The sequence below is a fragment of the Rhododendron vialii genome, chromosome 9a (genome assembly GCF_030253575.1).
Source record: "Rhododendron vialii isolate Sample 1 chromosome 9a, ASM3025357v1".
NCBI classification, from domain to species: domain Eukaryota; kingdom Viridiplantae; phylum Streptophyta; class Magnoliopsida; order Ericales; family Ericaceae; genus Rhododendron; species Rhododendron vialii.
The window spans coordinates 910,332-927,125 of record NC_080565.1 but is presented as its reverse complement, the minus strand read 5'-3'; the positions used below and the strand labels follow the sequence as shown (position 1 = coordinate 927,125).

General features: G+C 40.5%; 2 protein-coding genes across 6 annotated transcripts in view; one reads left to right on the top strand and one right to left on the bottom strand.

The window, feature by feature from the left end:
* Nucleotides 1–605: 605 nt before the first annotated feature.
* LOC131299499 (ATP phosphoribosyltransferase 2, chloroplastic-like) overlaps nt 606–16,794 on the bottom strand; it is a 41,342-nt gene continuing 25,153 nt past the window's right edge. Inside the window, exons 1-7 of one of the 5 annotated variants that reach the window (XR_009190803.1) lie at nt 8,166–8,379; nt 4,801–4,866; nt 4,597–4,705; nt 2,984–3,069; nt 2,579–2,657; nt 2,314–2,407; nt 2,196–2,239 (exon numbers count right to left, since the gene is read on the bottom strand). Coding sequence is in view for 1 of the 5 variants with exons in the window: in XM_058325083.1 (XP_058181066.1) it covers nt 768–844; nt 2,161–2,239; nt 2,314–2,410; nt 2,984–3,057; nt 4,597–4,705 (436 nt within the window). In the remaining 4 variants the exon portion in view is untranslated. Of the gene's footprint in view, nt 845–2,160; nt 2,240–2,313; nt 2,428–2,578; nt 2,658–2,983; nt 3,070–4,596; nt 4,706–4,800; nt 4,867–8,165; nt 8,382–16,794 lie in introns of those variants that run through there. The other 4 variants (XR_009190804.1, XR_009190806.1, XM_058325083.1 and 1 more) reach the window with 4 other exon arrangements.
* Nucleotides 8,927–16,385, top strand: LOC131299498 (WD repeat-containing protein VIP3-like). The gene is made up of 2 exons (XM_058325082.1): nt 8,927–9,472; nt 15,537–16,385. Exons 1-2 carry the CDS (start codon nt 9,134–9,136, stop codon nt 16,161–16,163), a joined length of 966 nt encoding a protein of 321 aa, XP_058181065.1. The 5' UTR covers nt 8,927–9,133; the 3' UTR covers nt 16,164–16,385.

The following is a 16,794-nucleotide window of genomic DNA, read 5'->3' as shown; positions in this document are numbered from 1 at the left end:
AAAGGAGTGTAGATTTCAATTTCCAAAAAAAAAATCCATCGTTTTGAGTTCAAAACACATTTATAAATACGGGGATGATTTTTTTTCATATTTGATTAACGTGATATTTTGCATGAGTAAGTTTCTCGACAAGTTCTACAAAAAGAATGACGATATAATCAGCGTAGACTCGAGGATGGCTATTAGAAGACAAATATGACTTTAAAAACTGTAGTTCAAGTGTTCAATTATCTCCGAAGACAAACGCAATGAAACCATTACCTAAGACTTCTCTGATGAGATACAATAAATCCCGCCGTCTAACAATAACATTGAAGGAGAGATCAGGAAATTCCTCTGTCCATAGAACGATTAAAATTAACCATTTTGATTGCAGAATGAAATTTTTAATAGCAAAATGTGAGTTGATAGAGCTCTTTTTTTTTTTTTTGTTAAAGGAGCGTTAAGTAGAACTCTTTAGCCTCAAAATAAGATTTTTTTATTTTTATTTTTATTTTTATTTTTATTTTTATGATAAGTAGCCTCAAAATAAGATGCACGCCCATAAAATGTCAAATATTACTTCGATGCATAACCATGCTTCCCCACTGGACCCTCAGCCGACAAAAAGGAACGATAAGCAATATGAATATAAGCTTATGTGCATTGAAAACTTAGTAAAAAATCAAGGGAACAGCAACATGTAGCTAGCTATTATATTCTTCAGTCTGCATAATCGTATCCGCATCTTTCTGCAGACACATTCACAGTTGTGGTGTTGTAGATAATTATGGCATAAGACCCTTTCGAGGGAATGAATCATTGACGATATACCACATCAACAAGAACCCGTTTTTCAGTTGACCTACAATGGTAAAGATACCAACTGTGAGAGAGAGGCATAACCACATCTTGTATACAATCAATCAAGGGAAGTGATAATTTCACACGTGAATCTAGGGAGAAACAAAGATATTTGTATGGGCCAAGCTCTTGTTTGTGTGGAATGTTATTGAAGCTGCTGGGAGATGCCTTAGGAAACTTTACGTAATAAATTACTTGACACGGAAAATTGTATAGATTACTTTCTTCATTAGTCGGATGAGGGAGGTTCAGTTAATGTTGAGCCGGTGCTTTTCTTTTTGCAAGATGAGAGTTTTGGGAGTCTACCCTCCTATCCCCAATACGCTGAGATTTTTCTTTCATCAACTTGCATTTTTGAGTGGAATGTTATTGAAGCTGCTGGGAGGTGCCTTAGGAAACTTCATGTAATAAACCACTTGACACGGAAAATTGTAACCAAGAGTCGGTCTCACAAGTTTGGGCTAGACATATGGCTATGGCATAGTAAAAAAAGAAAATTGTCTTACCGCTCTCAGTTGTTGAAGAGACTTATAAAACAACTTTTTGGGTACACATGACTATCGGATAGTAATTTGCTGCTACTCTCCTGTCATGTTCACGTTTTCAAAAAAGCAGACTTACGGTGGGTCCCTGCATGTATAAACATGAAAGTGTATATGCTGTTCTGAAAATGGAGAAGACCAACATCAACACTTAACAATAAAATGCATAGCTTGGTTGTGACAATGTGGCAAGGTCAATAGGTGGAAAATCACCGAAAGTAGCTCCTTGAATTCATTTTCTTAAGAATTCAATCCAAACAACTAGTCTCAAAGAAATATCCATCACTTGAATTGTAGCCTCCCTCACCTCACTCAAAAATCACAAGTGAAATTAAAAAATCACTCCATCCATGGCTTTGTTCCTGACATGAAATTATCGGGCTTAACACTTGAGTGAAGTGTTCAAAAATCCTCCTATGTGATTGACCAGATCATCGCGTGAAGTGTTCAACAACCTACATTTGGAAAACCTTGGCATGTCTCTTATGACAACAGGTCTAACACATGGAAATTAAAATGATCTCATGTACTAATAAAGACGATAAAACCCACCAATTTCCTTTAGTGACCACATTTCATGCAATTCAAATGCATCAAAAGTGCATGGGTCCATTCAATTCAAGGGGATGTCCAGACACCCTACCTAACTTTTTTTAACTTCTTTATCCAAAAAGCAATGGTGGTCCACAGGCAAATCCTCAAACCACACACACACACACACAGCGAGAGAGAGAGAGAGAGAGAGAGAGAGAGAGAGAGAGAGAGAGAGATTCACCTGAAAGCCTGACAATGATGTTTGGCTCAGTACTCTCCTCCACCTCCTCTGCACTGGTTCCCATCATGTTTGCAGTAACCTGAAATGAGCAGAGTGAGACAATGGCAGTAAAGGAAAACGGAAACCATAACACAAGAACAAAATTCTGTAAACCGTGAGCTGGCCAGCTGCCCTCAAATGTGCCTCCAATCTTTCAAGGATTTCATGAGAAATGTCCAATACTCCTTTCCGTTGGGTCAAGGACTTCCTGCTAGCAACAAGAACAGCCTGAAGACAAGGTTAGAACATGCAGAGTCTGTACAGACAACTTCAACTTGATAGAACAAAGACCCACCATTTTAATAAATTCTCGAAGATTGGTTTTACATGCTTGGTTAAGTCAAAAGAGACTAAATCTGGGTTTCCAATATTACTCCACCTTCGATTTCTTTTAAATTATTCTATCGCAATGTGGTTCCGCTACTCACAAGGTCCAGGATAGCATCAGCTATGCCCATCTAGATTAAGAAGAAGCCAGATAACATCAATACCATCAGGAACTATTAGATTTAGCATATTTTATACTATCTACATTTAATGTTGTCGGTGACTCAGCGTAGCCCATTGCATGTTACATGTAAAATTCTATTGCTTGATATTAGCTGGAAAATATCCTACTATACATGTCCACATATCTGATACCCTTACCCTACTGTCTAATTGTTCAACTGATCCAAATCAGCATGACTGCCCCCCTACCCAAATCAAGAACTTAAGATGCAGGGATCGCGTAGCTGTACAAAATTATGAAATATATTAAGATGCAGAAAGAAGTAACTCTCACCGTTGGAGCTGCGCCTCTAACGTTCCATCCACGGTCGAGAAAGTGACATGCTTCAGTCCGTTTTCCTTCATAAACTAAGGGGCCAGCTGTCACAGAAATGGAATAGAAGCTAAATCGTATGAAACTTCTTATCAACAACTCACCAAGAAAACTGATATAAGAAGGAATAGTTGAACAGAAGATTCTCAATAAAATTGGAGCACTATCTTTATGATTCCTCAGAAGATTCTCAATAAAATTGAAGCCTTGTTGAGATCTTTTTTCTGGACTGGAATCCAAATGAAATCTAGTGGTGCAAAAGTGACTTGGGATGCTGTCTGTTCTCCAAAAGATGAAGGGGGTCTGGGCTTTAGAGTCCTTAAAGACTGGAACGAGGCTGCTATGGCCAAGCACTTATGGGCTCTAGCCTTCAAAGTGGATACTTTATGGGTTAAGTGGATTCACACTTACATAATCAAAGATCATTGTCTCTGGCACATTCCTATTCCTTCTTCTGCCTCTTGGACGGTCAGAAAGTTGTTGAACCTGAGATCTCTTGTTCATCCTTGGATAACTAATGTGGTGGGTAATGGAAAATCTACTTTTTTATGGCTGGATAACTGGCATCCTTTGGGCCCCCTTTTTGCCAGGTTTGGTTCTAGAATTCTCTACAATTTGGGCAGGACTCTCCATGCCAAAGTTGATACCATTATTGCTGACCAGTCTTGGCAATGGTCACGTTGTAGGAATTCTGTGACTAGGGACATCTTGAGGGCCACACCTGCTCATCTTGTTCCTCATCCTTCTCAAGAGGACACAGTTGTTTGGAATCTCACCCCTGACCACAAGTTCTCTATCAAGTCAGCATGGAATGCTATTAGAAGGCAGCATCCTAAAGTTAGTTGGTCCACAATTATTTGGTATAAGCATCATGTTCCTCACTGGTCCATTATTCAGTGGCTTGCACATCTAGGGAGGCTTGCTACTAAAGATAGACTCCTTAAATGGGGTATGGCTATGAATGATCAGTGTGTCTTTTGTTCTGCTTCTGTAGAAAACCATGAACACCTCTTCTTTCAGTGTCCTTTCTCTTCTCAACTTTGGAAAGCCTTGCAAAAGGACCTGAGACCTCAATGTCCTGTTACTAGTTTGCCTCAAATTATGGACTGGATGATTCAAGTTGACAGGGGTTCTCTGTTTTCTTGTTTGTTTTCAAAGGTTGCTCTTGCAGCTCTTTTGTACCATGTTTGGGGGAGAAAGGAATAGCATAATCTTCAAAGGTTATGGGATTACTGTGCAGCAATTGGAAATCAAAGTGCGAACTGATATCCGAGCTTGTGTGAGCTCCTGGAGGAGAATTAAGAGGTCAAGTCCTAACATAGCTCTCTGTTTTTTTTGTGGAATATCCCATTTAGAGTTTTTGGCAGTCTGTAATTTCTGTTGTGTTCTGTTTGTCCTGTTTCATGATGTGGTAGTTCAGGCTTGTTTTTGGTGTTGATTTGTATAGTTTGTTGGCTTGGGGTATGCCCCTGATGGGTGTAATGTGTTTTCTTTTCTAATAAAATTTTACCTTACCCAAAAAATAGTTGAATAGAAGCAGATATATGACATGACAAAATTGAAATACTACGTACATAGGTGAAACCATTTGCAACTCTCAGAGGTTTCTCAGGTTTCCATTGAGGCATCTGTGCTAGCTCCCACAACGAATTTATGTTCTCAAAAAATCCCGTATTTGGGTATCTACCAAAAGCGAAGGATGTATTAACACTACAACTGTGACAATCATGGACAACCTACATGACACTAAGTAATGTTAAAGGAGGACAATAACTTACTGTCAAGGATAAACGGCAGTCTCCAAAGTTGGATGCATCATGAACAAGAATTAGATCTTCATTCCCCTACAAAAGATAATTGAAAGATTAAATTTCCAATTCTAATATTTGCATGTAGAATGTTTCAATTGCCCCACCCTCAACTTGCCCCAAATGTATTCTTTGGGTTTCTCTAATTGTTCCCTCCGGATATCCATTTCTAATTTGGCAGTGGAACTCCCACTCCTTTACATTTGAAGCCTCAGGAAGATTCAATATTTCTGGTTTAGGGGAGAGAGTACATTTAGGTCTAGTAGCTCCGGTAGCATTAAGCAACATTTTTGAATATAGAAAAATATGGTCACGACCAATTAGCATGAAATTCCAAAGACAGAATAGGATCTCTCCCCAGTTGTTGGGCTAAAAAGAATGCAACGGACATCATCATCACCAATTAGGAAGTTATCATTCTCTTACCTAGAGATTTGTTGACGAATGGAAGGCATCAAGAGGGAAATGCGCCATATACATACATAGAAGGGAGAATTTTTCCCAGGTCCACTATACCACTTTCCAAACCCACTAAGTCCATTTCTAAATTCTATAACCCCCTAAGTCCACTAACCTATTAGTAAAGATATAATAACCCTGGTTAGTCTAATATACCCCTGCTTTCAAAAAATCTTTTATCCCATTTTTTCCTCCATTCCCGTTTTTTTCTCCCTTTTTTCCTCCATTCCCGTTTTTTCCTCCCTTTTTTCCTTCATTCCCGTTTTTTTCTCCCTTTTTTCCTCCATTTACGTTTTTTTATCAGATTCATCCATTATAAAACCCATCCTCCCTCCCCCCTCCCCCCCACCTACCCCCCCCCCCCCCCCCCCCACCCCTTTCCAGAAACTCCTTTTTTCCAGAAGAAGAAAACTCGGCAGAAACCCAGACGAACGAACTTCTTTGTCGTCACTTCTTGGTAGTCGGCAATCTTTGTCCTCGTCGGGCTTCTTCGGCGTCAGCCCTTCTTCGTCGTCGGCCTCCTCCCACGTACGTCTCCGTTCACCCACGTTCGTCTCCGTCGCCTTTGATTCGCCCTCGCTTCAGTCGGAAGCCGTCGCCGTTGCCGTTCTTCGCCTTCGTTTCTCCATTGCCTTCGTCAGATCCTACATCGCAATCGAAGGGAAAGAAGTTACGAGATCTCTTCTTTTTTTTCTTTTTTTTTTTTGAGTTAGAAAGGACAGAATCTCAAGTATAAAGTTATAAGGTTATATGTTTATTTTTTGTCACACGTATTACGTTTTTTTTTGTATATTTATTTATGTGGCAAAGTAATCGAAACACATATAAGGTTCTTTGTTTGTTTTTTCATTGTAAACATATATAAGATTATTTATATGTTCTTGCATTGTAATAAAAAAGATTTCAGAAGCTCATACATATACGGTTATCAGAAGCAAGTCAATGAGGCCGCTGCACGGACCAATTCAATAAAGTATATAACGTTATACATGTACAATGACGTTACATTGACATTATATAAGGTTAAACCTAAACAACCAAAATCATTTTAGGTTTGCATCCTTAATATCGTTATATGTGATCTTCCGTCATGAGTGAATGAGTATATAACGTTAAATGCGAGCTGATAAATGAGTATATAACGTAAAATGTAAGTATTTCACATTAAATGTGAACCGATGAACGAGTATATAACGTTATATACAGTGTATCAGAAAAGGAGAATCTTCTGTCGCTCTATTGAGGCCGCTGCGCGGACTAATTCAATAAATTATATAACCTTAATAACGTTATATATGTACAACGACGTTATATTGACATTATATAAGGTTATATCAAACTCTAGTCATTATATGTTCTACTTTATTGAATTGGACCGCGCAGCGGCCTTACTGACTTATTATTTGTGCAGTAAAAAGATTTCAAAAACTCATATAACGTTAAATGCGAGCCGATAAATGAGTATATAACGTAAAATGTAAGTATCGCACGTTAAATGAGAACTGATGAACGAGTATATAACGTTATATATGTACAATTACGTTATATACAGTGTATCAGAAAAGGAGAATATATAACGTTATATACAGTGTATCAGAAAAGGAGAATCTTCTGTCGCTTTATTCCAACGTAACTGCTGGGATTTCAAACGTAGAACGGATAATGGGCTAAAAATATGGGATTTGAATGGAAAGGGTAATCTTCTCTCTCTCTCTCTCTCTCTCTCTCTCTCTCTCTCTCTCTCTCGTTTGGACTCTGTTTCCCTTCTGGATATGGAAACAACGTGAATATGGGAGATTTTATAGGAGTGGGATATGGGAGATTTTATAGGAGTGAGATATAGCAGATTAACAGTTTTTAAAGGTAAGGGTATTTTAGTCTTAAATTAATTCCTTTTTTAATTGAATTGGACTTAAGGCCTCACCAAAACCTAATTAGTGGACTAGAGGGGTTATCAAAATTTAGAAGTGGATTTAGTGGGTTACAAATATGCTATAGTGGACTTCCCAACAATTTTTTATACATAGAAAGCCAAAAGCAAAATGGCTAGGAATCCTCTCAATCCTCAAAACCTCTCACCTCTATACATTACAGGCACAAACTACAAAGCCACATGCAAAAGGCTATGAATCCACTCAAGCCTCAAAATTCTCTACAAACCGTCAATTGTTGGGTAAATTGACCCCACACGCACCTACACAAAGGACCCATAAAAATTCAAATTAAAAAGGGTTCCTCAGACCCATCACAATATCAGCAATTTTGTTCACACCACATTTGTAAATTTCAAAATTTAACTTCATATCTAGGAGCGTGAAGAACAGCAATATAAACGAGCCACTCTCCAAAACCTTCTCCTATTTGCTTCTCAAAGTTATGACCTACCCCTTAAGTCAATGAAATAACTCTAAAAACTCGACAGTTCTTACCTTTCCATACTCACTAACAATATTCCGTCTGAATGCAAACACAATTCCAAAGAAAGCCTCAATGCAAACACAAAGTTGCAAACTTTCTAAACGACCGAACAAGGGGAGAGAGCATCAGTAGTTTAACGAATGAGATACTCCCTCCCTTTCTAATTGTTAGTTTACCGGTGCTTGCAACCCGTGTGCGTGCATGAGCAGAGAAACACGAGCGTGACTGACTCTTTCAAAAACATTCCAAACTATAAAATTCACGAGAGCGCGAGCATAGAGTGATGAGGATCGAGAGCCAGTGCAAAGGGTCCTACCGAAGGATTATGTCACTAAGCTCGCAACAGCTCGGGTCGACAAATACTTGACAGAGCTTAATTAATTAACTCAATTTAAACAGGCAATGGAGCAGAATTTCATGATCCAAAGAACAATGAAAGCTAAAGAAAATTAACTAACCGAATCCCATGAATTCCTTCCTCAGCTGTAGAGCGTGATGAAAATCCCCGAAGGCGAGAAGGCCCTTTGAGTGAATTTATTCCGCAATAGAGTAATGAGCTTGATCCAGTGTATCCAACTCTATTTTCTTAAAATGAAATTCACTTTAATACTGCCCGATTATGTGTTAATCGGCATTCGATTAAGTTGATATTCAACAAGGTTTATCGTCTTGATAAGTTCTACTAGTTGAACAGTTTGGATCAAGAAATAAATTCGGCACGAGTTCGCAATTTACAGATTACACGCCGCAGTCCCTCCGGAGGGAGCTTCAAATGGTGTGCGACGTCGTTTGACTAACTTCGCCTGTTGAAGATGCGATGATTTGTAACTCGTCTTTCGATCAAGTGCGGCAAGCCCTATTTTACGAAAACTAAATTCAATTTTATCATCTCTGATTATTTATCAATCTGATTTCGATTCACGTGATATTTAATTATTTCAATATGATTGACCAGATCTACAACTTGAACAGGTTAGATGAAGAAATAAACCAAGAACGAGTTCAGAATTTACCATTCCGCTGTTTAATGGACTTCTCATGTTCCAGATGCGAAGTCCTAGTGAATCAACCGACGTCGTTTTAATGAACCTCCAGTGCTGAAGATGCGAGGTATCTGTAAAACCCGGGTCGACGCCGTTTCTGTTCACCCCCCGCCCCGAATATCGACCCGCCCAAGGTGGGGAAGATCAACACTAGTAGGGCTGTCCATCGGTCAGTCGGGCGTTAGTGGTTTTTTTCAGGACTCACGACCACAGTGCGTACCAAGCTCTCTCTCTCTCTCTCTCGTAATGCTCGCTCTCTATCTCTCTCATGCCGGAATGGAGATTTTTTGAAAAAAATTACAGGAACAAAACCTTTCCTTCTCTCTCTCTCTCTCTCTCTTACTCTCGCTCTTTACAGGGTTTTGCCACTCGCACCGCACCCAATGAAGCTCGCCGGGCTAAAATCGGTCGAAAACGCCCACGACGACTCAGTATGGGCAGCGACGTGGGTCCCAGCCACCGACGAGCGGCCGCCGCTCCTACTGACGGGGTCGCTGGACGAGACGGTGAGGCTGTGGAGCTCCGACGAGCTCACCTGCGTCGCCACCAACACCGGGCACTGCCTCGGGGTCATCTCCGTCGCCGCCCATCCATCCGGCGTCATCGCCGCCTCCGCCTCCCTCGACAGCTTCGTGCGCGTCTTCGACGTCGACCACAACAACACCATCGCCACGCTCGAGGCCCCGCCCTCTGAAGTCTGGCAAATGCAGTTCGACCCCAAGGTAATTCAATGCCTAAACACGAGTATATGTTTGCAAACCTAGATGTATAACAGTTTCGTTGTTGATAAGTGAAGTAAACCGTGCCAGCTTAGGCTCTCCTCAACTAATCTAATCGTGGAGACAATCCTACCGTCCACTAGCGGACCTCGACTAATCCTGGGGACAATCCTACCATCAACTTGCCGGGAACCAATTAAATCGGGACAAAGTCCCTATGGTCCAAATGAGTTGATGGCACCGGGAGGTTTTGAACCTGGAGCAAACCCTAGGTCCCTGGGAGGGGTGAGAAACATGCCAAGCAAGTGATTGGTCAAGCTTGGTTTAGAAACTTGACAAGCTTCAAAAAATATGTTCAAGCTTAGCTTGTTAATGAGATTAGCTCCAGTGGCAATCTCTAGTAGTTTGAATTTTTTAGATATCATAAGTGAACGAGCCAAGTAGTAGCTTGTTCGACTTGGTTTGAAACCTTCATGTTCAAGTGTGCTTTTGTTTGGTAAGTACCTTCATGTTCAAGCTTGGTCTCTTTAGGTAATAAATTTGATCTTGAACAAACTTTTTGCAAGAGAACGCGAGCTCGAATTCGAGTAGCTTGATTCGTTTAGTAGTTCTTGTCCCAGGCCAACCCCTTGGGATTTACTTGTAGAGAAATTTAGCATCTGCATGACTGTATCTATTGAAGTTTCGGTTACATCCTTAATTTGGATTGTCATTTGGTTTTATCTTTTTTAGATGTGATGACTTGGAATTTTGAAAGATCATCTCTTGTGTTTGGTTGATGGGAAAATGGTGTTGGTATTTTGATATCAACAGTTGGATCACTGATTTACCAATTCACCCTGGGGGTGTGCTTTATTACTTGAATATTTGCATTTTCTAGATCTTATTGCCAAAAAGTTTGCAAACTTGTGTGCATCGAAACATTTTTATGGAGGAATATTGGTGCTGCAAGACCTCCGATTCAAGGTAACTAGGTTTTGACCTAGCTGGACATTGAATTGTGAGTAAGTGAACTGTGAAGACGGTAGTATGCCATGTAAATGTTGGTAGAGGAACATGAATTGTGCGCTAAAGAACAGTTATGACAGATATTTCGTGTAAACCTTGGTTGAGGAAGATCTTCTGCTTTGTTAATCTTGTACAAATTCAGGGTTCTTCCTCCTCCTCCCGATATGGGACACTTGTGCCTGAACATCTGATATTGGATTCTTGTGCCTGAACATAAGTTAGGCTTGTGATACTAATTAATTTGCTTCCATGAGTTCAATTTCTTTCTAGAGGTCACGAGTATTGTATTTGTCAGGTTTTCATGCCCTGTGTTATTAGGCATCGCAATTTGTAGGTGAACACAGTGACCAAATTCTTGTTCTTGTTGTTGTGCTTTATGGAAAGAGGACTAATTGCATTGCGTCAGACTCTCATGTGTATGGGGATATAGGAAGATTAGAAAGACATGCTGGCTGCTCAAGAGTGAGTTACATAAGATGTTTGAACATGCCACATGCAATCACTAAACCCTTTGTGAACCTAATTATTTCCATGTTTCTACCCCCTTCCTCTTGCTACCAGCAGCCAAACTCCAGCTTCATTTCTTGCAAAAAATCACAGCAAGCTCTAAAAAAGAAGATTCATCTCTGTTTTGTTGTCGTGTATGCTCGCATTCTTTCATCATTTTTCTCCATAGTCATGTGCACAGCAGCCCGAGTGTGGTACTAGGACATACGTCTCAGTGATTTAAATACGCGAGGCAACAAAGCCCTCGTAGGGGTGAGGTGAGGCGAGCTCCTCATTGAAGCGAGGCAAGCGTTTAAAAAAAAAGTAATATAAACTACATAAATGACCAATATTCACTTCTACCATCAAAACAAGAACAAACATCACCATATTGCATAATAACCAACATTCCAACATACTAAATATTAGTAAAATATGCTCATAAAATGTAACAAACTAACAATCCAGAATTCCAGATATTCCAAACAAGACATCATCGGTCATCCTTTCATCACTCATCACCAATATCTTCATCTTCTTCATCATCATTTGACTGATATCTATCCACATCTTCCTCTTCTCCTTTGTCTGAAACAATGTCATCAAATTCTTCTTCTTCCCAATCATCTATACAAAAACTTGATGCTTTTGAACGCTTCTTTGAAGTTGTTGGTTTATGAGTTGACCTAGTTACTTTGCTAGGTTGTTCAACCCCACTAGTCTCCGTAACAACATTCCAATCCAAATCTTCACCGTCAAATACAAGCTCATCCTCCAATTTCCCAATCAACCATTCATATGTTCTTCAAGGAAATCGGGTCAAATTTGCCACGGTTCATATATCGACGCCTCAATGCTCTATTGTACTTAACAAACACCAAGTCGTTGAGGCGCTTTTGATCTAGCTTATTTCTTTTTTGGTGTGAAGCTGCAAAATAAAGTTAAAAGGGATTTAAGTTAATATCACACGATTCACACCTTCAAAACGATTAAAAATCCCTTAATGTAATACTCACATGTTCGAACACACTCCAATTTCTCTCGCATCCGGATGAACTGCAAGTAAGGCTAAGGATCTTGATGGCAAATTTTTGCAATTCAGGAGTTTCACGACCAAATAACTTCCACCACTCAACTGCACATTGCCAATTAGTTATATTGTCGCAAAGGATAAAGAATAAAGATGTAGTATTTAAGGCTTTTAAGCACAAAGAGTAAAAAATTGTGATCACCTGGTGACCTTGTAGTTCTTTGCCTAATTGCATCTCCTTTTTGAAGATTCCCTCCTCCTCCTCATATAATGCTATTAGATGAAGAATTTCATCTTGCATCCTCTCAGTTGGTACCAGCCTTTCAATACAATCCACCAAACCCTTCCATACCTCTTTATCAGCTTTCATCCTTGCACCATCCTTGTAAAAAAATGCAGGGTTCAAATAGTAGCCTGCTGCATGCAAAGGTTGATGCAATTGCACTTCCCACCTCGCATCAATGATTTCAAACACAGTTTTATACTTGTCTTCATCTCCGCCAAATGTATTTATAATAGTTTCTTTGGCCCTATCCATGGCTTCGTAGATGTATCCCTTTGCAGGTTTTTCTTCACCATCAACCAAACGAAGTACTTTAACAAGAGGACATGCAAATTTTAAGGCCAGCAAGACATTGTTCCAAAATGATGGCGACAACATTATTTCTGCTACCTTTTTACCATCCGCCTCCTTTGCCCACTTGTTTTTACTCCAAGCCTCTGATGTGAACATCTTTCTTAAGTTATTCTTTGGGTAAAGTATCTCATCATGTTCAACAATGTCGGACGGTTATAGATATAACCGTGTACCTTGATCGCCCTTTCCCATGTCCTCTTCAAATATGGCAACTTGAAAATGTCTTCTAACATTAAATCCAAACAATGGGCAGCACATGGAGTCCAATACAAATGTGGTCTTTTTGCCATTAACAACTTCCCTATCATAAGTTAGAACAAGTACAATAAGATTCTAAAACAAGTACAATAAGATTCTAAGAGTAAGTAATAAAGTAAGAAATAATACATTTGAGACTTTGAGTAGTAACTAGTAACTAACATAGCAATTCATTGTTACTTGCCATCTTATTGTATGCGGCACTATCCGTGACAACTTGGACCACCCGTGACAACTTGGACCACATTAGCTTCTCCGATTCGCTCCACATACTCGTCAAGCAATCTATACATGTTGTCCCTGGTTGTGAAACGACTCGATGCATCAACCGATTCAATAAACATGCTACCTTTAGGACAATTAACCAAAAATTTATCAATGACCTATTCTTTCGATCCGTCCATCCAACACACATAAGAGTGCATCCATTTTCCTCTCTCTCCTTCTTGTGGTCCTCCATTTGTTTGTTCACATTTTCCACCTCTTTTTTAAGAAGAGGGACACGCACTTGATAATAAGTCGGCGGTGTTAAACCAGGGCCATATTGCCCAATAGCCTCAATCATCGGTTCAAAGGACTCCACATTGACAATATTGAGAGGTATTCCAGCATCGTAAATCCACCTCGCAATAGCTTGATGAGCCCGCTCTTTCAATAACTTCTTTTGCGGCGTATTATCGTCAACTTTTGGTTGTTTACCACTTCTCCTATTCTCTACCTCGATCTCTGGGTCAGGGGTGAAGTAAGCATCCATAGGCCCTTTGGTCTTGGGCTTCTTAGGAGGGGGCTTCGATTGTACATAAAACTCATCCTCATCAATGTCCTCCTCATTGCCCATTTCATCAAAATCTGGAAGAGGAGTTATGCTAGACGCCGTCTCCTTCTTCTTACAGATAAATGCCCTAATCTCCTCTTTAACTAGTTCTGGGCAATTAGGACATGAAGTCACATCAGGGTATTCCTTCAGCAAGATGTAGCTTCACTCGGTAAACACTCCCAGTAACCACTTTGTTACAAAAATTACATGTGAATTTGAACTTATTATCATCATGTCTCTTTGAATACTTCCAAGCAGGATCGGTTCTATTCGACATCTACAATATCTATACAAACAAAGGAGATAAAACATAATTCACAAAATGCAAAAACTGTAGAGTTATTACTTATTACTGTGTAGTCACAAAATGCAGAAACATAATTCACAAACTTGTGGGTTATTAGTCACTGTAGTGTGTACGTGTGACTGTGTGAGTGCGAGTCGTGACTCTGTGTGAGTCTCTGAACTTCTGAAGTCTGACCGACAGGATTAAAAAAAAAAAATGTGTCTGGGACCTCTGGGTAAGACTCGAACAACACAGAGAGAGAGAGAGAGCAGAGTGTGGGTCACTCGATCGATCAGAGAGAGAGAGACAGAGACAGAGAGCAAAGAGATCGATCAGCATCAGAGAGAGTGAGAGACTGAGAGCAGAGAGCTTACCGGAGTGAAGAGTCGAGAAAGAGGGCTTCGATGTTGATGTCAATCGCAGAGGAGAGACCGATAGAGGGCTTCGGATCGCCCAGGAGTGAGAGGCGGCTTTGATCTGATGAGGTGTGTCTGGGTAAAAGTCGTATTTTGCCCTTATATTTTGTTTGTGACCCAGCCTCGCCTAGGCGACCTTTTTTCATCGCCTCACGCCTCGCGGCTAGGCGAGAATTCACCAACTAGGCGACCGCCTCTTCCATTCTCGCCTCGCCTCACCACTGTGAGGCGACTCAGCCTCGCCTTGCCTAGGCACGATTTTTTAATCACTGATACGTCTGCTCAGCAGTGATCTTCAATTATTGTTTTTCCCTTTTCGTCACTTTTCTTTTGCTGTCTTTGAATCTTTTTCCTTTACTTTTGGATTGTCAGTATACACAGAATGGGTCGGGGATTGGGATTCTGATGTATTTTGAGCAACTCAAGCCCAACCAAATATTAGCTCTGGCTGGTATTTGTCTAGAAATTTCATTTATCAGGTCGGGCTTCTTCAAGCTGTGGTGATGGTCTGGTAGTTAGTGAGTTAGATAGTTACATTTGATTGCAGGTTCTGGTATAAACTTATCAAAGATTTCTAGTAGGGCACTCATTGAGAGAAATAACAATTCTTGTTCCCTTCAACTGTGCAGACTGCCAGACACTGACATTTAATTACCACTGTTGTTTCAATTTTTGTTTACTCTGTTTTTGTTTTGTGTGCCTTCTAGGAACCAGCTCATATTTTTCCAGCATAGGAGCTTCTTCTTTTTTTTTTTTTTTTTTTTGGGTGGGGGGGGGTTATGTTTGTGTTGTAAACTATACAAGATCTCACTTTCAAGACCCAATATCTTATTAATCAAGTTGACAACACGGTGGAGCAATGTGGACCATACGCTCATCCCCGGCCTGGTTGGCCTATGTTTGACATAATGATAATATTACCCATGTTCAGTGGCTTGCAAGTTCAGATCTAGTTTGCCCTTTGAACTTTGAAGCCTCCATAATCTGTCTTTGTTTGTTTGCTTCCTTATAATATATTTGGCCGCCAAATCATTGGCTTAGCATGAATGGTTAGAGTTGATCAAGATTTTCACTTGCATAAAAATAGTTGTTCTTTTGACAGCTTACCCACAATGTTTTATGTTTACAGGGAACCACTCTAGCGGTAGCTGGTGGTGGCAGTGCATCCGTCAAACTGTGGGACACAGCCGAATGGAAGCTGATTGCCTCCTTATCCATCCCTCGCCCGGAAGGGTTAAAGCCCTCTGACAAAAGCGGGAACAAGAAGTTTGTCCTCTCAGTCGCGTGGAGTCCAGATGGAAAACAACTTGCTTGTGGCTCAATGGATGGCACCATCTCTATCTTCGACGTTCCTCGCGCCAAATTCCTCCACCATTTAGAAGGCCACTTCATGCCTGTCCGTTCTCTTGTGTACTCGCCTGTCGATGCGCGAGTCCTCTTTTCGGGCTCCGACGATGCCCACGTTCACATGTACGATGCAGAGGGAAAGAGCTTGATTAATGCTATGTCGGGTCATGCTAGCTGGGTCTTGAGCGTTGATGTGAGTCCAGATGGGGTAGCGATTGCAACAGGCTCAAGCGACAAGACAGTGAAGCTGTGGGATCTTAAAATGAGAACAGCTTCGCAGTCGCTGACCAACCATACGGATCAGGTCTGGGCGGTGGCGTTTCGGCCGCCCAGCGGGACTGGCGTGCGGGCCGGGCGACTCGCTAGCGTGTCGGATGATAAGAGCATATCGTTGTCTGATTACTCTTGATTGATGTAATCTGTCTTGTTTAGGATGATGTTGAAGATTCTGCTTTCATTTCGGAATTGGTTCTCGTTTTCTTCTCAGCATTTACTGATAATGTATCAAGGAAAATTGTTCGGTTTCGAACTGATTTTATCTCGTGCTTATCTTTCTATAGTAGTGTTTTGTGTCATGTATCATGAGATTCTGTTAATGTAATCTGGAAAAAAAATATGAACAGTTGAGTTATCTTGGATTTGTCTACTCTATTTGATAGTTCTATGATATCTAATTTATTTTGTGCTTCGGGAGCAATGCTCTTGAGACCTTTTGTGAGAGGGAGGAGCATTCCTCTGCTTATGGAATAATACAGTAATCTCTAGAGTACGAGGGGCATAAACGGTACAGAAAAGCTACGTGCACAGCATGCTATGCACAGCAGTTGTGCACATAGCCCATTTTCTCCCGCCCCTAAATTCTGAAGTGATTTTGGGTGTTTTGTTAACACTTCTAACGATATCGAACGAAGCTCATTTTTTACAGGGACCTTAAACGATATATTTTGAACAAAATGAGCGGCTCCGATCATCTTTGTGCGACCCGAGGCGGGAGAAAATGGGCTCTGTGCACAGCTGCTGAGCACAGCTCTAAACGGTAA

What these genes read in the sequence shown, in the direction of transcription:
- LOC131299498 (XM_058325082.1), top strand. Translation starts at nt 9,134, where the DNA reads ATGAAGCTCGCCGGGCTAAAATCGGTCGAAAACGCCCACGACGACTCA. An exon ending in AAATGCAGTTCGACCCCAAG is followed by an intron (nt 9,473 to 15,536) that starts GTAATTCAATGC and finishes TTATGTTTACAG; the next exon opens with GGAACCACTCTAGCGGTAGC.